Source organism: Aethina tumida, chromosome 7 (assembly GCF_024364675.1).
Source record: "Aethina tumida isolate Nest 87 chromosome 7, icAetTumi1.1, whole genome shotgun sequence".
Taxonomy (NCBI): domain Eukaryota; kingdom Metazoa; phylum Arthropoda; class Insecta; order Coleoptera; family Nitidulidae; genus Aethina; species Aethina tumida.
In genome coordinates, this window is record NC_065441.1 from 12,615,961 (window position 1) to 12,639,545 (window position 23,585).

Consider the following 23,585-nt stretch of genomic DNA (forward strand, 5'->3'; position numbering starts at 1 on the left):
TGGTATGTTCGCTGTGAGTTTATTGTTAACAATAAATTTAGTGGTTTTAAGTGCTTTTTATATTAGCAACATTCTATTTTGGGTAATTTATAATAGTTGCATTTAATAATCAATGTTTCCGTTTGTTTTCATATTCATATTCTCCTTCTGTTTCAAAAATGTAAAAACAGAATAAGATGCTCTGATTATCTAAAAAATAATATATATCATAAAGAATATTAACCTGTTATTAATTTAAATTAACTGTCAAAAAAGTAGAAAAACTCATAGGTGTAATTTTGCCAATGGTGACATACAAAGGCCTATTCATCCGTGACATGGTTATAATCATATATTGCTTAAATGCCTTATTAGTGGAAAGCCAATCTCCATCATAAACAGCATAAGGTAAACCTGAACTCTAAAAAATTATCACTATTATATAGAACTTTTATTTAAGTGAACAATTTACGGCATAAGTTAATTCGTTGCCATGCCAACAATAGAGCATAAGTTGAAACATGGTGGCCATCAAGTAAAATCCATTCATGGCAATATCCTTGTCTCTTGTCTGAAATCTACGTTAGCATTGCCGTAATAATATGAGTTATTAATCTTACCGAACTTAAATAAAGGCAAAAACAAATTTCCAAAAGAGAAATCGATGTTTGAACAAGGGCTTGTTTATTATAAACATATTCTACCCTGTCACATACACTAAAATAATAATCAGTACAAACCACAAAAACGTATTAATTAGAACAACACTCCATATATATTACCTAATCACTGCTTGTAAATGAATTATTACTCTCCTCATCTCTTTAATGGTTTCTTCTTGTAAACAAGGAGGATCATTTAAAAATTCTTCTTCATTGATTTTAATTCTCAATAAACATCTTTGCCTTATAGTTCTAAATGCTCCTTGCAATATTTTGATATGTGCAGTTACACAACTACACATAGTTGTGAAAATAACATCGAAACCTATCAATAAACTAATGAGGATTACTTCAATCCGCTTAAATGAACTTTACCCAGTGTTATCCAACCCAATCCCGTAAGTCCGATCAATCCCAAATTCAAAGGTAAAATTTGCTTCAACAAATCATTAACGTCAACATAATGAGTGAGAATTCTGAAATTTTCCACCACAAAAATCGAGGCAATTATCATATAAATTATGGTATAAAACAGTATTATATAGATATGACAAGCCCTCAATTGTTTCCTAATTATTTCTTTGCAATCGAACCCGGCTACTTGCTCATAGTAGAAGTCGTACGTTCTCAAAAGCCTCATGCATTCGTAAAACTTGTGTCTCATCAGTACGAAAGCTATGAGCTTCGCCGTTCCGGCCACATGATTCAAGTGATCCCTCAAGTTTTTTACGACCTCGTTTAGCGTTCTCGAGGTGCAGATCAGATATATTTCCTGATAGGTAAGAAATATGGAGCAGGCGACTACAATGGGGCTGTGGATTGCCCAGAAAAGTTTGTGTTTGGATTTCATGTAATGTTTCACCCAAATACCCGACAGGTACACTTGTCTCATTGTCATGTCGAAATATGAGGAGAAAAGATTAGGCGCAATCTTTTCCTGAACCGTAACTTTTCCCATGATGGCTCTAAAAAATTAAATGTGTGATGTTAATATTCAACTGGATTTGGGCAAGAACACACCGAAAATTGTACTTACCGGATAAAGTTGGCGAAACGATTTCGCTTATCTATTAGATCTTCACGTTTCTAACTGGTATAGGTACAGAAATGTAATTAGCATTCTTATCTTAGCGTATGTGAAACTCACGTGTTGCACTAATTTCCTAAATTGGTCTATTACAGTTCGAATGGAGCAGCTTCGGTAAAATGAATTATAAATTTTCAGAAGTTATTTATTGAGTTCTGTAATTGACGTAATAAGGGGTAGCATTATCTTCTAAAATTGCTTTAAACTTACGGGAAAGTTAAAAATTAGTTTTTAAACTAGGTTCATCTACTTTGTTATTTAAAATATAGTTTCTAATTTAAGTTTTTGTTTGTTTTAAATCACCGTTGACAGTACTGTTGAAATATTTAAGCTGCTTTTATTGACTTAACACTTCTGCAGCATAAACACATTATTTTTAACGTGTTTTTACGTTTTGTTGTTAAAAAGCGTCTAATTATCCAATTTTGCATTACGAGTTTGGTATAATCATAAACATATGTTGCTACACAGATTTAACTAACATGTAACTTAAATTAATTGAATTGCGCCTTAATTAAACATGACTTTGTGCAGAGTTCTCAAATTAATTCATGTGTTTCAAGTTGTCATACTTGAAATGGATCATTAACGCATATTCGATTAATTTAGGGAGTTATATCTATCTGTGGAATTTTCATCGACGGTTATGATTTAGTTTTTACTTCATTTGATTATGATAAAAGGGTGCTCCTCTACAAAATATTTATTTTATTTGTTTAAATCATATAACAGTGTTTTGCGCATCGGAAAAGAATATATTTTAACCATTTTATACAAATAAGGTTCATCTGAGAAGAATATGTTAATGTTCTTTGCATAAAATTGGATTTTATTTGTGCTACCAATAGTATCTCATTAAAAAATCAATACAGATTTGAGAATAGCTGTCAGAAAATGTGAATTAATCATAAACATCACGCAGTCAAACGAAACATGATCAAAACACCGGTATATGTTACAGTAACACTGTTTGATCCGTCGTGGGAGCGTGGCGAATTAACCACGTGTACGAGGCGCATTTTGTTTCAAGATCCTCTAAAATCCGGCAACTTGCACTCTCTATCAATAGTAATCCTCTTTGACCCAAGAAAGCACTTGCCATTTCACAGTCTACTCTGCGACGCGTTGCGCCTCCAGTAATTTTATGTGCTTAGTGACGCCGGAATTTTTCGTCCCGGCTTGATAAGACTGTTCCTTTTGCGTTTCCTAAAGTTTCCAAATTAACATTACGTTGTTTCAAGTTTCTGGGCGTATTAATAAAACATGGTTTCACAACAAATTTTATTAAGTTTCTTCGTTTTAAGAATTTTTACTTTTTTAATGGAACATGCTTATCGTGCTTGATCATAGAACATACTTTTCTGAAAAATGAAAAACTATAAATGCGCATTTAAAATGAAACAATCGCCAACTTACTAGAAGAAGAACTCCACCAATGATTAAAGCTTTTTGTATCGGCTGTAAATCTCTGGGTACAGAAAATTCAAAAATGTATTTGCTTGCATTTATATCCGATATTGGCTCTTCACCATATAATATGACGTATGTGTTCTTTCCACAACACTTGAAAGTACACTGAATATTGAAAATTTCTAGTCCTGTTATATCCCATATAACAAATTTTCTGTTTATTTTGTCGTAAGTAACTTTACCTACAGAGTTCCCAGGTGGTGAAAAAACTTCTATAATCTTAAACATTAAAAATAATTAACATTTTAGGATAAGAGTTGATAATTTTTAAATTTTCAAAAATGTATCAGACCTTACGTTTTCAGCATCACAACAAGATTTCCAATTCAGAACTCGTTCATAATTAATAATTTCTTCCCCATATAAATCAAAACCTTTACAGACAAAATCTCTGAATCCACCTAGACAACATCGTTGTAAAGAAGAAGATTCTTCTTTAAATGATATAAGCTTCCGACCGAGTTCGTCTTTAATTGCAAAACAATCCTCCTTTTTGAAGTTCAAGAAAACTAAAATATTTTTGTATTATATATAGATGCTTGTTTCATTAATCAAATTAAACCAACGTACTTTCAGTCATACTAACTTCTTTATCTATTATTATCTTTTGGATATACTGGAGACAATTGATACCACGTGGCGGAGCACTTGAATATTGAATAACGTACGCACCTGAATTAATATTAGTTAGACCACTAAATAATAAAACACGATACAAAAATATGACATACCTGGAACTGGTTGTATAGTAATGGGTTGTGTTGCTACACATTCACTATATGAAGGCGATGATTCTAAAATTATTATACGTAAAATTAAGTTAAAAAACAAGATTAATGAATATTACGTGACACATCTTTGTCTTCCATGGTTGATGACAAACTAATTAGTTTAAGTTGATCACGCAATCAATAATATCACTGATAAGATATTTTATCTAAAATATATGTGAATAACTGATAAGGATTAAATTATTCAAATCACTATCTTAAATTAAATTTGAAATAAAATATGCCTGCCTATGCCTAATTAGAAAATAATAGGTCAATTTGATTTTATGGACAAAATAAGTATGTAATATTATTTATTCAAAACGTCGTATATGAACAATTACGGTATCAATAACCAACTGTGTCGATAAATTACAATGTCGGTTAGATAATCGGTAAAATTCAAGAAATCCAGTCATATTTTGTGCTCCGATGGTCTCGAAAACTACATCAGGGGTGTTCGAGAAGGGACCCAAATGACTTGTGAACAAATGAAGTGTGAGAGATGTCCTGACGTCCAACAAAATTTACACTCTGACGGTTTTATAACTAGAATAGGAAATAAATGTATCAATTTCGAAGGAATATTCGGTATTTTTATGACAGAATCTAAAACACGTTTTTAACGAGTTTTGTTTTGTCGCTCAAACAAACAAAAAACATATTTGCAAAAGTTTTATTTGAAACGTCGCGACGCGTTAACATATACTTGTACGCACGACGCGTCATAAAGGTCATGGGGTTCACATCTGGGAAACTTCTGTAGTTGTGTTCAATTATCGAATAATCTTTTTTTAATTAAAAACAGGAATTATGACAATACAGAAATATTATATTTATTATTTTTTAATTAATATTAGTTTAGATGCAAATGTAATTTTATTCTCTTTATTTGGATAATATTATATAATTAACAATGAAATGGAATTTTAATTTATCAAAGTTGCTTATATATTTCAGAAACATAAGTAATACTCCAGTTACAACTAATATTTTAAATTATTATTACTTCAATAGAAATTTTGAGTTTTTGCTAATTATTGCCGCTTATTGTTTATTATTCTTATTAAAACGACCACATCGCTTCGGTAAATAACATAATTTTCTGTGTCATCTAGTGGTATGACGCTTAAGCTCCAATGGTTTTCATTTATCCCATCTAGCGGCAAAATGCTTGAGGTTTTGTAAAATTGTTGACCACATCTGTCGTACTTTCTGATTAGTTGCAGTAAGCTTCTGGAAATTGAGCTTTCATTTATAAAATTTAGTTACTTAAAAATAAATTGTGCAGTAAAATATTTATTAAAAAAAATACCACAAAATAAATTGTGCATTTCCACATTAAGTTTCTCCTAAAGATACATGTCATTTAAAAAAAAAACCGTACTTAATATAAAACAAATAATTGCCTAATTGGTGAGTTTTCAGAGAGTCATTAATTATATCAATTCCTTTATATTACAACATTATATTCTTATCCACATATGCACTTTAAGAGTGCAAGAAACACATCCATTGTCTGATCATCTTCCAGTACTATATCAAAAGTATCTAAATATTTAGGCAATGCTTCTTCTCTCTAAAATAAACATATAATAAATAATTGATTAGCACTAATTAACTCCTAATAACTCATACCCTTTCATACAAAAATCCAATTTTTATAGTATTAACATGATCAATGCCATCTGCCATTGAAGCATCCCCCAAAGAATCACCTAAGAGGATAACATTGTGTCTATCTTTGACATCATTATAGAAATCAGCATTTTTAATGGCATATTCATTTTTATTAAATACATGAATTGGAGCATTAATAAATCCTTCAATACTGCCATCATCATTGTATTTTAAAAAATTAGATATTATCTAAAATTGATTTTATTAGGTAATAGGCTTAAAGTGCAGAATTAATTTCACCTTTACATTGGGTAAGAGTACGGACTGATGTTTTAAAACAGTCTGTACTGTATTACCCAATCCAGCAGAAAATACAAGTACTGGAATATTCTTCTGAAGCATAAGATCAAAAGATAATTTTGTGTTGTCCCTGTAAATTCAATAATAAAACAATGAATTTATAATATATTTAAAACAAACCTCAAAGACGGTTCAATTTTTAAACAAACTTCATCTATTTCATTTTGATCTACTTTAAGTCCCCTACAAAAAAAGAAAATCAATTTTATTTAATTTTGTTTATTAAACACCAACTTTAATGCAACTTCTGATTTATTCCACCACTCTTCCATTAATTTATATTTTTCATTGATGGGTATATTTGGATCAATTTCCAATGGATAATATTTTTTGTGTAATTCATCCACAGTTTTTTTGTATTCTGCACTTAAAGATGGACATTTATCAAACATTCCTACAAGGATATTGTTTTACTTTAAGTTAATGATGTTGTGTTAAAGTGTTACCAAAACTGCTCAAATGTTTCTTTCCATTTTCATGTTGTTTAGTCAATGTTTGGTCAAAATCAAATACAACTTGTAATTTACTAGGGCCATCTTTAATAAGCGCGCCTAATGTTTTACAAAATTTATCTTTATTTTTGATGTGTACATGAGGTTGTAGTAATTGTGGTAATTTGTCTATTAAATCCATTATTCCAGATAAATATTTTACTGACAACTTCCTATAACCTAAAAGGTTTGACATTCATAAATGCCGGAGATTGCGCCATATAGAATTCCCAATAGTTCAAAAGTGCAGAAACTATAAAATTTGTTTTGTATATCGTATAAAATAAATAAAATATAAATGTTAAACTACTCCGTATTCCCTATTATTTATCAGTAAACCAATAATCCGCTTAATAAAAGTTATTCCATAGTGTAAAAAAATTCTGATTTTAACATAATAAGAACAAAAATATTAAGACATTTAATTTATATTAAATTCAAAATGCATGTGTATAAATTTTAAATTAAAATTGTAACTCTAAAAAATATGACCAACGAATCTGAATACACGATTTATCTGCGAATAATATGTATATGTTTTTAATAAAGATATTTTTCCACTAATAATTATCTTGCCAGCCTTTTTGTATTTTCTTCAAATATCTTTTCCAAACCATTTTTTGTATGTTCCTGTCTGCCTTTTTTTGTTCAGTCTCCTCATATATCTTACCGGAATAACTGAAATTTTTTAAATTACATATATCAATTAACTGTACTATATGTATGAAGTATTATTTTCAATAATAATATACGTAAAGGTGTAAGACTTACATTTGAGAATATCTAGTTGCTCTACTTTCTGAGGGTAATCTAAAAGGAGGAAATATATTTGGATCTGATATATTAATTGCCGACATTTTTTGTTGTGCTTTTGAAAGTTGCCTCAACAATGGATCCATAAGGTTTCGGGGCCAACCTATAATACCCATTCCTATCCCTAATTCATGGAATTGTTCTTCTGGTGCACACATTAGTGCTCGTAAATATTCCCTATAAACTTTTGACCTAAAAATAATTTCTTAGTCAAACAATTCGAACTTATGAAAGCATACACACGTTGGCATCACAGGTTTATCAATAGCTAATAAACCAATGTCCTTATTCTTATTCACCACTTCTTGAACCAAAGGACAATTATCCCTTAATCTTGAACATTGCTTCAAAGATGTACCGTGCAATATCTTTGTTTCATTAGGCAAAATTTTCGAAACAACTAAGTCAGGATGGCGATTGAAAGTATGGAAATGATTAGTCCTTAGTAATCGGCTTAATTCAACTTCTGGGAAAAGTAAATAAAAAAAGGGAAAAGTAAAGTTCAAATAACATTCAATAATTTGATACCTATAAGGTTTAAATATTTCCTCTCGAAAGTAATCCATATGATCCTGGCAGTGATTGAAATGAAGAATTCAAAACGCTTTCTGTCTTTCACATGTAAAGATGAACGAGTGAGATCACTCATATGATGAAGTTTTTTACTTTCACCGGATCCCATTAACATACAAGCATATTCTTTTCCAGCCAACATACGTAAATCGGTCAATCTTTCAGCAACTATATTTTGTTTTTGCCTATAGGCATCACTTTTTAAGCTACGCTGAACCTCCCCTCGTCTTTCAGACATTAGTTCGTAGAGCTGATAAAAATACGAAAAATATATAATGAGCGCTCGTAGAAATCTTTCGTAAGAACCAGTGTATAAATTTTGAACGAACTCTGGAATAAGATCAATTGGATTGGCGTGATACAGAGCGACATCAATTACATCCTGGATTGTCACGACATCCGGATCTGGCGGCTTGACCGTTCGTTGCAGGAATTTTCGAAAATGTAACTAAAAATTTAATAGTACAAAATGAAATTTAAAAGTTATCACTCCCTAGATATATTACAGGATCTAAATTATCGGAGTTACTAAACCGATAGTCAGCATAAATGGAACTTCGAAATTGTTGTTCAGTTGACTTTCTTTTCATGTAATATCTAAGAATAGACTGTTTAGTTAAATGTTCAATAAATTCGATATCAAAGAAAGTTATTACTTAACAAATTTTAGTTCATTTGAGAACTCATCCCATATCCAGTATCCATTCCTAAACTTTGTTTCTACTTCCATGATTTAGAATTCTTCAACAAAACTACAAGAATTTTGTTCCATACAAGTAAAACATTCCAATTTTAAAGTTTACGAATGAAAAAAACCGCGACTCATAAGAAATACAACAAACCCCACCCACAAACTGTCAACTAAATTTGAAGTTTAATTAACCATTTTAATATAAAATGATTAAATTGTCATTGAAATTTAAAAATTTAATATATAATATATGTTATAAAATTTTAAACTTAAATTGATCCAAGTAATCCAAAGTAAAATCTGTATATATATTGAAAGTATATATTAATATAATTACGATCCAAAGGTCTTTAGGTACTTTTTCCATAGTTTCTGTTGAGTAATTCTCTCTTGTCTCTTTTTCGCAGATGGTACGTATTTCTCAAGTTTTTTCGCATAATATTTAGTAATTTCTTCCTCCCTAAAAATTTCCATAAATAACCATCAAGGAAGTACTAGAAATATAACTTACCCCTCTACTTTAACTTTCTTTGGTATATTAAATTTTGGAAAATCAGTCACTGACATTACAGACGGTGCGCCAAGAATTCCAGACATTTGTGTCTGTTGAGCTTTTGGAATTTGGACTAACATGGGATCTAAAATGTGTCTGGGCCATCCCAATATACCAATACCTATGTCATAGTCATGTAGATCCTCTTCCGGGAGACATAGCGCCAACTGAAGATACGCCACACGTTCGTTATCACTGGTTTAAAGATGATTATGAATTTCAATTTACACCATAAAAATACTTAATTACTAACTTTTCTAGATTAAATAATCCAATAGAGAGTAAGTGAAAGTCTTGATAGTCATTAAGAAGTATTTCTTGAATAAGAGGCGATCTTTGTTTCAATTTCCTTTCTTCCGTCCACACGTCGCCGTAAATGATCTTCTTTTCTGCTGGTTCCATCGGACTTTCCTTGTATTTTCTCTTAGCATTGTTGAAATAGGGAGATCGTAACAAACGATTTAACTCAACCTCTAATAAAAATTTTGTGCACGTTTAGATAATTACAACAATTTTTGAGTTACCTATAGTAGACAAATATTTTCTTTCCATCGCTATCCAAATAATTTTAACAGTTATAACAAACAAAAACTCCATTTTCCTTTTATCTTCGCCAGACAAAGAAGTATTGTTTTTTGTGTTCATGTGATGAAACTTCTTGTTTTCTCCAGTGCCCATCAGAATTGCTGCATACTCTTTGGAGATAATACTTCGTAGTTCAGAAAACGTTTCTCTTAATATCCTTTCATTGTTTTCGCTGGCTTCGCACTTTAACGTTCTTGCTATAAGCACCCTCCTTTCTTGCATTTCTTCAAAATTCTAGAAATTGCGCTTGAATATGTTTGGAGCATTTAATGTACATTTTAAACCTGCACAAGAAATTGGAAATACACTATCAAAGCCCGTAAAAATCTATCCATCGTAGCTGTATGTAAAATATCAATAAATTCGGGAGAAAGATCCCTAGGATTGATTGTAAATAAAGCCACATCTTTGATGTCTTGGATTGTAATAACTTCGACCTCAAACAATTTAACTTTTCTTTGAAAAAGTTTCCTAAAACGGGCCTAAGAACATGAAAATTTAAGTAATTTAACAAGATATGTAAATATAAATGGCAACTAAACTCACCTGCTCCAAAGAATCGACCGCTTCTTTAAATCTTACGACTTCACTTCCACCGCTTATGTCGCTTGAAAATTTGTTTGTACGTGATATTTGCTTCAAGTTTTTTTGTTCGTTTCTACAAAATAATAAATTTTAAATAGTCAATAATTATAAATAAGATAATCAAAATATTAATTAATATTAATAATTTGATATAATAATTAAACATATTTATACGTAAATATATTTATATAGAAATATTTCGTACTGCATATATATTAAGAAATCAGTAAACTCATCCCAAGCCCATTTCCCATTCTTGAATGAAGATTCCATAATATTATTTGAGTATATTAGTATAAATGTAGAAGTTAAAATGTAAAAATATTTTTTGACATTAAATTATTAGAAAAATTCACTTTATTTGACAATAAACTATACAGGTTAAATTCAAAATTTGCATATATAAATGTTAAATGATAAAGTAATAAACTTTACATATATTCCTTTTATTTATTTATATTACCTAGTAAAAATAAGTTTACAATTTACCACCATTATGTAGTGTAACAATTTTTATAAAAAATATCGAATTTTCTCGTAAATATAAATAATCATACTGGCCCAGATGTGGTTTATTTATATTGTAGTTTTTATGATTATTATTACTTATAATTCATGCTATGAAAATTTTATTTTATTATTTATAAAATGAATTTTTACTTTGGAAAAATGTGTTGTCAGTACAATGCTGTACTAGTGGTATGAGGTGAGTCCAACCCTGTGTACATTGCACCATAACATATAATTAGATTAAAAATAATTATTCGTGACTTGACCTTATTTAAGGCAAACCAAAATAAGATAAATTAACGGAAATTTAAAAAGATTGTGCTTGCACTTGTCGTTCATTGAATATTTGTTGATCCACTGTGGACAATTGGCTGCCATGATCAATATTGACAAGCAAACGTCAAAATCCAGATGTGATGTGGGATAGGTTGTGTTTTAAAAAACTGTTTATAATTATCATTAAAATGTATAGTACAAATAGTCATGTAATTTAATTCTTGTGTAAAATATCGTAGTGTAGTTTAGTGACATTAACCTTAAACATGGTGTCCATAATAAAAAATCAACTATTAAAACACCTTTCTAGGTAAAATTTTTGTTTTCAGTGAAATTTACACAGTTACATTGTCTTCCTTGTAGGTTCACTAAGAACTTATCAGCTGATAAAATCAATTTAAGCACCTTTAAAGGAGAAGGTGAATTATCTAATTTGGAACTGAATGAATTTGTGTTGACTGAATTGCTTGAATTACCTTCCTGGTTACGATTAACAAAAGCTTGGTGTAATAAAGTTACTTTCAGAATAGCATGGACAAAATTAAAAAGTGTTCCCATTCATTTGGTATATTAGGTTCTTAATACCTCTTAACATTTTTATAATCATGTATTTGTAGAGTTTGGATGAAGTCAATATAACTGTGGAAACATGTGAGGAGTTACGATCTATGTCAGCACAAGCTGGACTGTCATCTTATGCAGTGCCAGGAAAATATAGTTTTATACATAAAGTTATTGATGGAATTACGGTCACAGTAAACACTGTTAATATTTTATTTAATAGCCCTGCTTTTACTGCTAGTGTTCAGGTAAGTTTAAATATATTGTACTGATAACAGTCATACTGAAACCTTGAAAATTTATACATACTATGCTAATTAAAATTTAAACTCATTTTATTTGCTGACAATATTATCCATTTATATATAAATAGCTTACATACAAATATAGTATTTATGCATTAAAAACATAAACAATATTTTATTATCTTTTGAAATTACTTTTATTGATTCAGAATATGGCAATAAATATACAAAAGTGTTATCTATAATTTTTACTGTTGTATCATAAATTTAATCGTATTTTATTTCCTTATTTAGTTAACTCTTTTTATAGATATCGCGAATAACGGTGGAGTCGAAGAACCCGAGATGGACAAAGTCAGACTTACGCATGACGCGAATCAAAGACCCTGAAAAGGGTCAACTGCTAATATTCAAGGAGCTCGAATGGCAAACCGTAAGGATCGAGGCAAAGTCGACTAGGGACAAGAATCTAACGCCACTCAGACTGTTAACTAACCAAGCGAGATGCCGTTTTGTAATTAAGAAGAGAATTTCCGGTACGATTGATTGTTTTGCCAATGTTTTTTAAATTAATTGCGATCGTTTTTAGACTGCTTTATTTTGGGTTCACGACTTGTAATAATATTGGATGACTTGTTGTGGGTATTGACGGATTCACAGTTAAAAGCTGCGTTGCACTTTTTGGATTCCCTATCTGGTTTGGTGCAGAAGGCTACAGAAATGACAAGGACCATAAAAGCAGCAAGGAAGCTGGAGGTACAAGGTTGAACAATTTTTATTAGTATTACTAATTGTTTTACAATTGTTTCAGGAGCTGCCTAGTCAAATGCAGGAAGTTCGACCTAATGAAAGATCCTACAGTAAATTATTTTCCCTCTATGATGTCGTCGAAACATCCTACCACTTCATTTCCAATCAAATTGTGTTGCATTTATGCGATGACCCGGGTTGTATGTATCATAAATTTCTAAAAATCTTGTCTTACATTTAAGTTGCAGCTGGCAGATCAAGTCATCCTCATCTAAAAGACGGTGGAGCGTTGCAGATCAGCGTGAAGAAGTTCCAGATAGATTATTACCCATACCATTTAGCAAAAGATAATAGGAAACACTGGCCGAAGTACAACGCATCATCTGTACCACACACGATGTGGCAAGAACAATCGTTAAACTCGTTCAAAACCAAGTTCATCGATCTAATTGACAAAAGCCAAATCCAACACACTCCACTGTCAAGATCTAACAAGGTAAATTCTCTTGTTTTCAAACATATTCGTCCTAAAGCTTTATGACGTTTACAGGGCCCAAATACCACGTCCCCCAATCCGAATCAAGAACCAAAGAAGGTGCCAAGCCCCAACCAGAAAGATGTGAGGAGGCGTGTAGAAATACAGCTGTCAAAGCTGATGACCACTTGTGCCATTATGAGGATAGAGGATTTTACCCTTTACAAAGTGACGACTTCGGGCAAGAAGCAACAACTGAAGGAATTTGTATGCGGTAAGTAAAACGAGCATATCCTTTATTTATTTTTGCTAAACACTACTAATTTGGGGCCTATGTAAATTTGTTATGGACACATTTTTATACACATATAATAAAAAAACTGTTAATTTAATTGACTGTATTTTATGATGACTACAAGTGGGTTTATATTACTACTAATATTATACTTATAACTATAACTAAAATAGTATGTAGCTGTTGCCAAGGATAATAAACTAACACTACATTAATATTTTACTATTTTCTATATTTCTCTATTAATTTGTGGACCTTAATTAATAGAAAATTAATAAATAAATATATCCATAGTTTTAATATTTACATAGGTCCGTTTTGCGCAGCTGAAACTGATCTATTTTTTCATTTATTAGCTCAGCACAAACGGAGAGATAAGTGTGCCACATCAGGTATATTAACATACTGTAGGCAAAGTAGTGTAAATAATTAGTTGTTTGATAATTATTTCAGTTAGTATTTTATATGTTACATTGCCTTCCAAAACGCATTTTTCATTCTTGTTAAAAAGCACTTGAATTAATTATTACAAATCTCACAAATATCATAATAAGTGGCAACACTACTGTAAGTTTTAATGTTACCCTAGTGTCGTAAGTTTCCCGTAGTGGTATTTTAAGGGGTAAAATTTGTGCCATTGTCTAGTCAATGTATCACATTCATTTATGTATTTTTGTGCAGGTGACAGAGATCATATGCAATTACCGAAAGAGGCCAGTATTGTTCACGCAGAATTTATTTATTATTATTATCCAAACGATCTTCCCTTTCCTCGTAAGTATTACTAATATCGGATATGTATAAAAAGTTTGATTGTATTGCTTTCAGTTCCTCCACCAAAGTTTTATGTGCAGCTCAACCCTATACAGGTCGTATTTGATGTAGATAGTTGCTTGTGGTTAAACTCGTTTGGTTTAAATCTTTATCAGTCTTTGATGGCCTCTAAAGCTGAAATGCCACAGACTGACCTCACTTACATTGATGTTAAGATAGAGGCCATTTTGCCACGGGTAATTATCATAACATATTCCAGTTCCTTATGTATTAAAATATTACTTTTTACAGATAAATTTTGAAAGCACTGTGGAACACCCCAACCAAAGAGACAGGCCGAAATGTCTGAGCGTTCAAGTCACAAGAGCCACAATTACTAACGTCCGAAGCCTAGAACAGTCATCGCGGGCAGACTTAGCCAAATGCGTCGATTCATTTCACATGGGATCGCTGTTCTTCGGCTCAGAATTCCCGTCGAAACCAGACGATTTTTACATAGTCACCCAGAAGTTCCTCGATCACATCTCCTCCAGTGACAACGTGAGGAGCACACCCAAAGAAATCGACTCTTTGGTGAGTGATCAATGCTATAATATAAATAGAAAATGTAATGTGTAAATATGTAATTGAAATTTTTCAGATTAAATTATGTGCATAAAACAAGTCTGTTGAGTGATTGGCTGTTTACAGAATCACCAGTTCACCCGCGAACTCCTCTGGACTGAAGCTAAGGACATGTGGTGCGCAAGTCTGGATCCCGTGTGGGCTGACTTCGTGGGCACCAGGGCCTCGTTGAAACCTGTCCCGTTCCTCGACGCCGTTCCCGTCACCATCTGGCTTCACTCGCACATGGATCCGAATTCAACGACCAGAAGCGGCACCAGTGACGGCACCACCGTTCCAACCGCCGATATCCACGCGTTGGCCCACATCTCCAATTTGGTCAGCGTACAAATCAACCACTATCAATATCTATTTTTGTTGCGATTGGCGGAGGAGGCGGCCGAGTTGGCCACTTTCTTGTCCATTGATTCCAACAGGATTTTAAAGGTATATTTTTTTTTTCCAGCAAAATCTTTTGATCATTTTTTACACATTATTTCTACTTCAGGTTGAGAGTAGTGGTTCAATTGTAATGGGTGCTCTAATCCCTCAAGTTGAAGTGACCTTTGTGATGCCATCTCAGACCCCAGGCAAAGAATCGTCGGGTGGCGACGTGGAATCCTTCGTGCCGGACTCCTCTAGTATACCAGACGACATGCTAGTTGGTAAGCTTTATTTATCTCAAAAAAAACCGTATTTTCACTTGTATATTAAGGTTCAACAGCAACAGTTTGGCAAAACAGCACTTTGTCAATTACACAAGCAGACACAAGCAAGAAAATTGCGAACGGTTCGGGAAATCACTTGGAGATTTCGGCTAGCTATTCCATGGATTTTCCTCCAGTAAGTCCCGAAAGCAAGGTCCCCATTAAAAACGATTTGGTGCCGCAAATGGGTAATGTCATGTTTCAGAACAACTTCAATGCAGGTAATTGTTTACAATAACTTCAATTAACGAACGTTTTTTAAACTTAATATGATAATTTTGTGTTTTTAAGACAAAAAAGTTTCAGGCTTCAGTTCCATGAAGAAAGGTTTCAGCAATTTGATGTCGTCGTTAGACAGTGCCCTAAAACCTAGTCCGGATGACGCCAGCGACACATTGTCCATACAAAGTGACGCCTCCAGCGATTCCGAGAGTTACGTACTCATCAGAAATATCGAAACGGACATCGTAGGTTCAGATTTAATGTTTGTGGTCAACGAGTTTTCGTATCAGGAACAATCGAACGTCGAAATGGCCAGCGAGGTTATAGAAGAAGAGAATACAGTCACCACAACCAGTGACCACTCTTTAACCAGCAGCTGTAGAAGAAAAGATCTGGTATGTAGTTATTTTGTTATTGTTTATTATAATAAAATTTATCATTTATTCTTTCAGATATGTGTTTCGACGTTCAAATTAAACAAAGTGGAATTCCTGCAACAGTCTTTAGGTTATTCGTCTTCAATAAAACTGCAGGTCGGTAGCGTTAGCAATGAGGACTGCAGCTCTATTCCATGGGACGAATTTCAGGTGAGTTTAACTACCATTTTTTATTCTTGTGTTGCCTAAAATTTGTAAGTTAAGCTTTATCTATTGAACTTATACATTTCACACATTTGTCATAAAACATTTTATTGAGATATTTACGACTCACACCAAATGTAAATTATTATATTATTATGTATTATAAAAAAAAGTAAAATAATTAAATATTTCCTTTTACCATAAACTTGCTTTATAAAAAAATGTGCTGTTGATAATGTTAATAATAGTAATAAACTAACTGTAATACTAAATGTAACACCAATTAAACTACAAATTAATCAAAACCTATAATTACATTACTACGATTCTTTCTATTTTATATACCAGATAAAGTAATTTAGGTTTTTTTTTTTTCAAGGTTTATTTGAATATTTGTTTTTATTCTTTAACATATTTATATTAAATTATATATATATATATATATTATTTCAAAGCTTCTTTATTGCCTTTCTAACCATGATATTTATTTCCTTTTCTACATTATATTTAAACATTTTTATTTTTATTCACGTGGTTAAATTTGTGCAAATTTGCTTTGAGTTCAATAATCAGCTTAAAACGACAGAAGTAACAAAAGGAATAATGTTATTTTAAAGTTAAACTGTAAAAACATAAATTACTTTTTCAGGCACCTAATATTAAAAAAAAAAACATATGTTTTTGTTATTAAATAATTAACCTTAAGAAGGACATTAAGGTGTAGATTTACTTTGAATATCACTGTGACCTATTATAAGTACATTAATCACATTAGTGACCAAGTACAAACTTACTACCACTTTGATTTCTCTTTATATTTTTTGCATGCAATCTGAATGTATCTGTATGTGGCTCAGGCCAAACTGAAGGTATTGGAAAACAACAAATTCATACGGAATGCACCAGTAGATTTATTTGTTCTTGGATTATGTTTACGATGTCGTCGCACCTGAGCAACATTTATGTACATAAATTTAAAAACCGCACCACAATTTAAACGTAATCCATGCAATCGTTTTAGACGCATGATTTAAATTATATTTCACATACGTGCTTTGAATGCATTAATACATCACATGTAGTTTTTTAGGTACAACTCTATGTTTTGCTTCTTCATAAGATCCTTAGTTAATAAAAACCAACTATTTTTTAGAGTACAAAAGATCAAGCAGTCTAGTTTGCGTAAGCGAATAATACAAGCCGCAAAACTTACTGAATTAATATTTCACAGTTATTATTTCTATATTTATTTATTTCAAGACTTGGATGCTGCCGACGGCACTGGTCGTAAGTGCACGGAGCATGATCGTTATCATTTCTGTCATTCCATAAATCATATTAAAATCCAGAATAAACTATTTTAACAATTGTAATTTCGACAACTAGTTAACTTAGAATGTAGTCGACATACAAAATATTTAGTTCGCCTCAGAAATATTTTGTAAGTTTCATTAGAAGAAAGTTAGAAATACTAGATTCAGCAATTCTAAAAGCACATCATTAACATTAAACTTCACTTCAATAGAGCAAATTTAGCACGAGATCAAGGGCATGGACCGACAACCCGCTGAACGCATCAGCATCAGCCAAAGTGAAACTGCGCATGGATCATAACCTGTCTCTTCCATCATCAAAATCCATGATGCAGTTGGACTTTACCGATAGGAACAACATCAAGAATCTCTTCAGAGATCTGATCACTGTTGAAGTGAATGATATAGCTTTGGATTTGAATATGAGCACAGTCACTGGTTTGGCCGATTTGGTCGAAGACGAGATTATACCCATACCAATTCCAATGCAGGTAAATCAAAAATAATTTCATTTATAAATATGTACTTGATTTAATGTTTAATTGCAGATAACTGTAGACAATGTTAAAATACATCTGAATGAAGACAGACCCCCAGTGAATATTACTTCTCCGGGACCAGTTCCTATTGATTTAAACATAACGGAATTGTACATTACTAGATCAGAAGACGGGACATTTAATTTGCTCCCAAAGAAGCCATTTTCTTCAAGCCTATCATTAACGGAGGGTAAAAAATATATACGTGACCCCATTCTAAATAATATTTATTAATTTTGTAGACCCTGAAGTTCATTCGTTGCAACGACAGATCTCCGCCGACAATGAAGAACTGAGACGGCGATTGCAGGCATTCGAACGCGTGTCTGAAGAGAATCGCGTCCTGCGCAAATCTAAGGAAGAGAACGACATGCTGAAGAGTTACCTAAAAACTGCCCAGGACGAAGTGGCCAGACTTCTTGACGAAAAGAACAAACTGCTCGACGAGATAAAGAAGTTGCAGCAATTGACGGGCGATCGCGGATGGCAATGGAACAGCAAAAGATAGCAATGTTGTTTCGACTGCACTGCTTGCTGTTCGAATTTCAAAGAACGTAGTAACTAGTCAGTCTTTTCACTTTTAACGTTGGCATGAGGCGAAATCCTACACTAGACAGGTCCTCGGAAATTTGCTTAAAATTTTTGTTTTTAGTTTTCCTAGTTTTTGATACTAACCAATTTTTTAAAAAGCAACATAATTGTATGTTGCCGTTTTTTAGTTCCGTAAATATTTATGTTTGTGTTTGAAAGTAAGTTTCAACAAAACGTTTTCCTGTTTTTTGTATGATTTTGTCCTAAGCTAAGAGTGCTTTTAAAACATTTACATCCAATCAGTAAATGTTTTGCGTACTCACAATAGAAACTACCTATTCTCTATGATGTAATTGTCGTTGCTTTGTTATCATAACAATAGAAGTTTTAAAATAAGTCCAAACTTGTTGATGAAAATTATCTATATAAGAACATATTTTATTGGCCAAAATTCTTTATTCTAAAGTCGTGAATACATGTGATTTTTATATTAGTGGATAGTAAGTTCATGAATTATTTAGCTGAGTCACAGATATTAATGATTGAAATGTATTTTATTATTGAGAAAATATTTTAAACAAGTATGTAGAGAATTTTCAAGGTGTTTCTTGAAATGATAGATAACATTAATTCATTTGGACAAAATATCTATTCAAGTAAAAAATTTATATTAGTTCCATTTTTTATTTGGTTTCGATTACTTACATTGTGATGTGTTCACTAATTATTTATCAATTGTGCTTTGATGTGATGTAAAATGTAATACATATTTTGCTGTGTGGCTTTTCACTTATATTTGTATATTTTTTCCAAACCAATTCAGTTGAACTGAATTATTTAAGTATATCTCAAGTTAACTTAACATATTTTATTATACATCTTCATATATTTTCAGGTAAAGATTGAACTGTTTTCTATGTAGTGCCATAAAAAATTCAGAAGGCGTACATGAGGCGTACATGATTATGTAGTGTTTGTAACAAAATTGTTGCCAAATCAAAAAATACATAATTTTATTTAAAGTGATAGTCCATCCTAAACATACAGCAATAATGCGATGTTTTTTGTTACATAAATGTTATCACAAGTCTCACTTCCACCTCTTATATTGTATTCGCAATTTCGCATATAAAGTGTATTACTTAGATAAAGGGCATTTTCAGAAAATTTGGAAATTCAGAGCAATTAAAATAAAATCTGAATTTAACGTATTTTGTTTCAGGATTTACAATATCTCATTGAACAGGAAACAATTTTTCAGTGATCAATATATTAATGAAAAATTTCTATAAACTCGATATATAGTTGGGTGCTATCATTTTTAAGATTTTATTTATGTATGTTTTGTAATCATTTGAGCACTTATTTTTTTACGCACCATCTGTTCTAAGTGACGATGAGTTTAAATATGTATACATATAACATAATTGTATGTATAACGCCAAAGATTTGTGAATTTTTTTCATAATGAACGTTTAAACAAAATTAAAGGAAAAATACGCCTTTTTATCTGTTCATTTACTATATCACTCACTTTCTTCTATATATAAATTTTTCCTATAATTTTGACAAAATTTCCATCCATAACAATGTGATTTCTTTTTATTTTTTAAATTGATATTATAATTTTGTTAAGATTGATTAAAAATTATATTGCAATAAATTTACGTAAATGATATAGACTGTTATGTTTTGTATATACAATGACTATGTTGTTTTAAAATATATCATTTTGGTATTTATGAATTTTTATTGAGCAATTACTTTTGGGTAGTAGTTCTAAAACTACTATTATAAAAATAAAATCAGTTTTTCTCATCAGATACCTTTACTTTTTAAATTTACATTAATTACATATAAATTGAGAATATTTTATAAAAATATATTGATATACAAAAGTAAAGATTTGGCCTATTAAAAAAGACATGCTAAATTAGTATGACATACTACATTAACACAAAATAAAATTGATCTATGTCTATACAAATAAAACTATGTTATTAAATAAAATGTTTATTTTGTAAAATGTCAAATAATTTATATAAAAAATATAAATTAAACAGTGAGCCCACTAATAATTTATGAAAAAATATGGCCGAAAATATTAACCAATATAAATGGTAAAAAAAATTGAGAATCAAATACATTTGCTAATTATGGCATGATACAATAATTTGCCTGTAGTGGGTTTAATCCACAAAATTACTTTAGTCTGATTTACATATTATAAACTACAAATAAATAAATAAATTCAGCTAATTCATGCTTTACTTTCATTCTCACCACTTTGGGGTGAATTTTCAGATCCAGATTCATATGCAGACTTGTGCTTTAAGAGATAGTTGGCTAAGGCAGATATTGGTTCCGGGGGACGTTCTTTGGCAAGATATGACAGCCCATTCATTAAGACAGGAACAACTGTTTGATCTAAATATTGACGTGTCGGCAAGGAACTCAGGTCCACTCTACTCTTCTTTGGTAAATTCTCTTGGGTTTCCATGTTAATTATCTAGAAACAATAATTTTGATTTTAATGGTTTATTATACTTTTATTATTCTAAATGTTTAGAAATTTTACTATTTTAATAAAGAGTAAAACTATCAATAATCATTGAGTGTGCGAGTTATATTGTAAACTGTTAATTAAAGTAAAAAATTTTTGTAATTTAACCTCAATAAATATAAAAGTGTCAGTTTGGTTCAAAATTTGATAACTAATTGTTATTACTAAAACACTTACCTTAGATACTCGATAAATGCAATATATAGGAAGAATATTCCGTTTAAATGTGTATATATTTGGTACAGAAAATCAATGTAAAAAGTGATGGTTGTTTTCTGTCGTTTTTGTAAACTTCAAAACGTACGGTATTTGTTAGCACTATTGAATTTGTCCGTTTAGTATTTTGTCAAAGTCATTTTCATAAATATATAAAATGTATATTGAATTACTTTTATTTATTTATAATTATAAATTAATTCATGTAATTATATTTTATTTTTTAATTTCGCTAGACTCTATTTGTTAGAAAAAAATGCATGGGCAATATTAATAGAGTACGTTCCGAATTTAAAAACAAAATTTATTTGAAATCTTTGATTTAAATCACTAAATTTTACTGTTTTTTACATCATAAAGTAATAGTGTAATATTATAAAGAATTTTCAATGAAAAATATTTTATTTGAATAATTTTAAATATATCTAACAAATGTTAGGATTTCGGAACGCGCCATAACGCGAGTTTCATAGGTTAAGTACAACCGTTGTTTATTTCAAACTCTCTTCACAAAAAAACAATTTTAATGCGTCAATTCTACGCCAGTTTATTAAACCCGAAAAGACCTAATTAGGACATCCATGAATAATGAAAGTGACCATCAAAAGTAAGTCCGGCCGAGTCACTAACTGAACAAATAAATAAGGGATGTTTTTCTTGGATTCTCAGATTGGAAGGCGGTGGCGAATTGGAAATGGGTCGCTAACGACGACAGTTGTGGTATATGTCGCATGCCCTTCGACGGTTGTTGTCCCGATTGTAAATTGCCGGGGGACGATTGTCCCCTAGTTTGGGGCGAGTGTTCGCATTGTTTTCATATGCACTGTATCGTCAAGTGGTTGCAGTCCCAGCCAGTCAATCAGCAGTGTCCTATGTGCAGGCAGGAATGGAAGTTTAATAATAAATAAGTTGTTTAATGTAAGTAAATATTTGTGTTTTATTTCACACACAATATTTGTGTTTATTTGTTTTATGTAGAAACTAGTATATACTTTTGCTGTAGGATATGCTTTTTAAAATAAAAATGATTAAATAAAGGTTGATTAATTTTTTAGTTCCTGTTGTTCTTGTAATCTAATTTTAAGCAAATGATTAAATTACCTATATTCTACAGAATGCTTGAAGATTTGTTTAAAATTAAACTTTACAAATAAAGTAATTTTAAGTACACTTTGATATAAAAGTTTTCAAAATTAACGATGTATATCAGTATTTTTATATTCTCTATAAATTATTAGAGACCAGAGGCATTGTAATTAATTAAGCGTTTGGAATTTTGCCAATCGTTATTTCCATGTATATATTTAATTGCTGCAATCCTAATTAAAATTACCGTTAATACGACTGTTTTAAATATCACTTAAAGAGTTATATGCAAGTATTTAATCAATTTCCACGCAAATAAAACTATTTCATTGAAAACAACCGTTTTAAATCTCCCACAGTCCAGTTCTCATTACCTTGTCCTCTCCTCAAACTTGACTTGTTATTAAACATATTTTCACAGTATGTATTGTAATTATGCAATCAAATTTCAAAAGCTACAATCGCAGTCAGATTAAACAACGTATAGTATTATTAGATAATGTAGATGTAATGTCTAAAATTAACGAATCCTTTTAGATTATTTAACAATAGGAACAAAACTATTAATTAAAATTCAGAGGTTGGAGGTCCTCATGATGATTTTATGAAAAATTAGTAAATTAAAATTTGTTAGATTATTTAAGATAATAATGTTAATTTATTTTATTAATGTGCAGATATTCATAACATTTCGTTTATTCATTTATTTGCATATTTAAAAAGTGGTATTTATTTTACAATAAACAAACATCCTCTTTAAGTTAATTGCAGAATTTGCATAATAACTGTAATTAATGTATTTCTTATACTCATCTTATAGTTTTTCTATTTGCAAATATTGATTTCTAGCAATAATTAGTTAATTAATTGTTAGCACGTCCAATGATTGCTGATAATTCATTAGTATAATTTACTCTTATTATTCATTAGATTTGACTGCAGTCGTGCGTTTAGATTTTTAATTTAAATTTTCCCATATTGAACGAATTGAAAATCTCTCTTATTACTTCTCTTCTGCAATTGTGATCGATTATTGGAAATTTCTCGGCAATCATCCGCCTGTAAAAGTGTATGCAAATCCTCGATTTAATAGTCGACT

General features: G+C 30.9%; 7 protein-coding genes across 8 annotated transcripts; 2 read left to right on the forward strand and 5 right to left on the reverse strand.

The window, feature by feature from the left end:
- Positions 1-6: 6 nt before the first annotated feature.
- LOC109605227 (odorant receptor Or2) lies at positions 7-1,078 on the reverse strand. Its single transcript, XM_020021794.2, has 5 exons — positions 762-1,078; positions 600-696; positions 452-550; positions 245-400; positions 7-189 (listed from the first exon to the last, which is right to left on the reverse strand). Exons 1-5 carry the CDS (start codon positions 941-943, stop codon positions 103-105), a joined length of 621 nt encoding a protein of 206 aa, XP_019877353.2. The 5' UTR covers positions 944-1,078; the 3' UTR covers positions 7-102.
- Positions 1,079-2,581: 1,503 nt separating this feature from the next.
- Positions 2,582-4,067, reverse strand: LOC109605232 (uncharacterized). The gene is made up of 6 exons (XM_020021798.2): positions 4,046-4,067; positions 3,930-3,992; positions 3,769-3,870; positions 3,496-3,707; positions 3,145-3,417; positions 2,582-3,089 (listed from the first exon to the last, which is right to left on the reverse strand). The coding sequence occupies exons 1-6, from the start codon at positions 4,065-4,067 to the stop codon at positions 3,060-3,062; spliced, it is 702 nt and encodes a 233-aa protein (XP_019877357.2). The 3' UTR covers positions 2,582-3,059.
- A 1,184-nt stretch (positions 4,068-5,251) lies between these two features.
- Positions 5,252-6,679, reverse strand: LOC109605230 (7-methylguanosine phosphate-specific 5'-nucleotidase). Its single transcript, XM_020021796.2, has 6 exons — positions 6,395-6,679; positions 6,183-6,342; positions 6,069-6,131; positions 5,889-6,018; positions 5,607-5,837; positions 5,252-5,547 (listed from the first exon to the last, which is right to left on the reverse strand). The coding sequence occupies exons 1-6, from the start codon at positions 6,633-6,635 to the stop codon at positions 5,443-5,445; spliced, it is 930 nt and encodes a 309-aa protein (XP_019877355.1). The 5' UTR covers positions 6,636-6,679; the 3' UTR covers positions 5,252-5,442.
- Positions 6,680-6,849: 170 nt separating this feature from the next.
- LOC109605231 (protein phosphatase 1 regulatory subunit 36) lies at positions 6,850-8,672 on the reverse strand. The gene is made up of 6 exons (XM_020021797.2): positions 8,482-8,672; positions 8,332-8,422; positions 7,781-8,273; positions 7,496-7,718; positions 7,211-7,444; positions 6,850-7,117 (listed from the first exon to the last, which is right to left on the reverse strand). The coding sequence occupies exons 1-6, from the start codon at positions 8,553-8,555 to the stop codon at positions 7,000-7,002; spliced, it is 1,233 nt and encodes a 410-aa protein (XP_019877356.2). The 5' UTR covers positions 8,556-8,672; the 3' UTR covers positions 6,850-6,999.
- Positions 8,673-8,810: 138 nt separating this feature from the next.
- Positions 8,811-10,560, reverse strand: LOC109605226 (uncharacterized). Its single transcript, XM_020021793.2, has 7 exons — positions 10,445-10,560; positions 10,201-10,312; positions 9,939-10,136; positions 9,594-9,888; positions 9,323-9,542; positions 9,028-9,264; positions 8,811-8,976 (listed from the first exon to the last, which is right to left on the reverse strand). The coding sequence occupies exons 1-7, from the start codon at positions 10,510-10,512 to the stop codon at positions 8,850-8,852; spliced, it is 1,257 nt and encodes a 418-aa protein (XP_019877352.2). The 5' UTR covers positions 10,513-10,560; the 3' UTR covers positions 8,811-8,849.
- A 231-nt stretch (positions 10,561-10,791) lies between these two features.
- On the forward strand, positions 10,792-20,361 carry LOC109605233 (UHRF1-binding protein 1). Of its 2 annotated transcripts, XM_020021800.2 has the most exons (20): positions 10,792-11,335; positions 11,389-11,590; positions 11,643-11,834; positions 12,142-12,367; positions 12,421-12,587; positions 12,643-12,781; positions 12,830-13,077; positions 13,132-13,330; positions 13,708-13,743; positions 14,033-14,125; positions 14,180-14,361; positions 14,417-14,698; positions 14,816-15,175; positions 15,237-15,393; positions 15,444-15,656; positions 15,727-16,052; positions 16,110-16,244; positions 17,764-18,042; positions 18,100-18,280; positions 18,333-20,361. In XM_020021800.2, the coding sequence occupies exons 1-20, from the start codon at positions 11,292-11,294 to the stop codon at positions 18,596-18,598; spliced, it is 3,927 nt and encodes a 1,308-aa protein (XP_019877359.1). In that variant the 5' UTR covers positions 10,792-11,291; the 3' UTR covers positions 18,599-20,361. The 2 variants fall into 2 exon arrangements, with proteins under 2 accessions (XP_019877359.1, XP_049825652.1); XM_049969695.1 differs by lacking the exon at positions 13,708-13,743.
- Positions 20,362-21,844: 1,483 nt separating this feature from the next.
- LOC109605228 (anaphase-promoting complex subunit 11) lies at positions 21,845-22,454 on the forward strand. Its single transcript, XM_020021795.2, has 2 exons — positions 21,845-22,007; positions 22,070-22,454. Exons 1-2 carry the CDS (start codon positions 21,989-21,991, stop codon positions 22,306-22,308), a joined length of 258 nt encoding a protein of 85 aa, XP_019877354.1. The 5' UTR covers positions 21,845-21,988; the 3' UTR covers positions 22,309-22,454.
- Positions 22,455-23,585: the final 1,131 nt, after the last annotated feature.

What these genes read in the sequence shown, in the direction of transcription:
- LOC109605230 (XM_020021796.2), bottom strand. Translation starts at nt 6,635, where the DNA reads ATGTCAAACCTTTTAGGTTATAGGAAGTTGTCAGTAAAATATTTATCT. An exon ending in GAAACATTTGAGCAGTTTTG is followed by an intron (nt 6,343 to 6,394) that starts GTAACACTTTAA and finishes ATATCCTTGTAG; the next exon opens with GAATGTTTGATAAATGTCCA. An exon ending in AAATCAGAAGTTGCATTAAA is followed by an intron (nt 6,132 to 6,182) that starts GTTGGTGTTTAA and finishes CTTTTTTTGTAG; the next exon opens with GGGACTTAAAGTAGATCAAA.
- LOC109605231 (XM_020021797.2), bottom strand. Translation starts at nt 8,555, where the DNA reads ATGGAAGTAGAAACAAAGTTTAGGAATGGATACTGGATATGGGATGAG. An exon ending in ACTCCGATAATTTAGATCCT is followed by an intron (nt 8,274 to 8,331) that starts GTAATATATCTA and finishes TTAAATTTTTAG; the next exon opens with TTACATTTTCGAAAATTCCT. An exon ending in GCAACTAGATATTCTCAAAT is followed by an intron (nt 7,118 to 7,210) that starts GTAAGTCTTACA and finishes AAAAAATTTCAG; the next exon opens with TTATTCCGGTAAGATATATG.
- LOC109605232 (XM_020021798.2), bottom strand. Translation starts at nt 4,067, where the DNA reads ATGGAAGACAAAGATGTGTCAC. An exon ending in GGAAGACAAAGATGTGTCAC is followed by an intron (nt 3,993 to 4,045) that starts GTAATATTCATT and finishes TAATAATTTTAG; the next exon opens with AATCATCGCCTTCATATAGT. An exon ending in TTGGTGGAGTTCTTCTTCTA is followed by an intron (nt 3,090 to 3,144) that starts GTAAGTTGGCGA and finishes TTCATTTTTCAG; the next exon opens with AAAAGTATGTTCTATGATCA.
- LOC109605233 (XM_020021800.2), top strand. Translation starts at nt 11,292, where the DNA reads ATGGTGTCCATAATAAAAAATCAACTATTAAAACACCTTTCTAG. An exon ending in CTATTAAAACACCTTTCTAG is followed by an intron (nt 11,336 to 11,388) that starts GTAAAATTTTTG and finishes TCTTCCTTGTAG; the next exon opens with GTTCACTAAGAACTTATCAG. An exon ending in ACTGAAGGAATTTGTATGCG is followed by an intron (nt 13,331 to 13,707) that starts GTAAGTAAAACG and finishes TTCATTTATTAG; the next exon opens with CTCAGCACAAACGGAGAGAT.
- LOC109605227 (XM_020021794.2), bottom strand. Translation starts at nt 943, where the DNA reads ATGTGTAGTTGTGTAACTGCACATATCAAAATATTGCAAGGAGCATTT. An exon ending in TTTGCCTTTATTTAAGTTCG is followed by an intron (nt 551 to 599) that starts GTAAGATTAATA and finishes CGTAGATTTCAG; the next exon opens with ACAAGAGACAAGGATATTGC. An exon ending in GCAACGAATTAACTTATGCC is followed by an intron (nt 401 to 451) that starts GTAAATTGTTCA and finishes ATAATTTTTTAG; the next exon opens with AGTTCAGGTTTACCTTATGC.
- LOC109605226 (XM_020021793.2), bottom strand. Translation starts at nt 10,512, where the DNA reads ATGGAATCTTCATTCAAGAATGGGAAATGGGCTTGGGATGAGTTTACT. An exon ending in CGGTCGATTCTTTGGAGCAG is followed by an intron (nt 10,137 to 10,200) that starts GTGAGTTTAGTT and finishes TCATGTTCTTAG; the next exon opens with GCCCGTTTTAGGAAACTTTT. An exon ending in GGATTATTTAATCTAGAAAA is followed by an intron (nt 9,265 to 9,322) that starts GTTAGTAATTAA and finishes TCTTTAAACCAG; the next exon opens with TGATAACGAACGTGTGGCGT.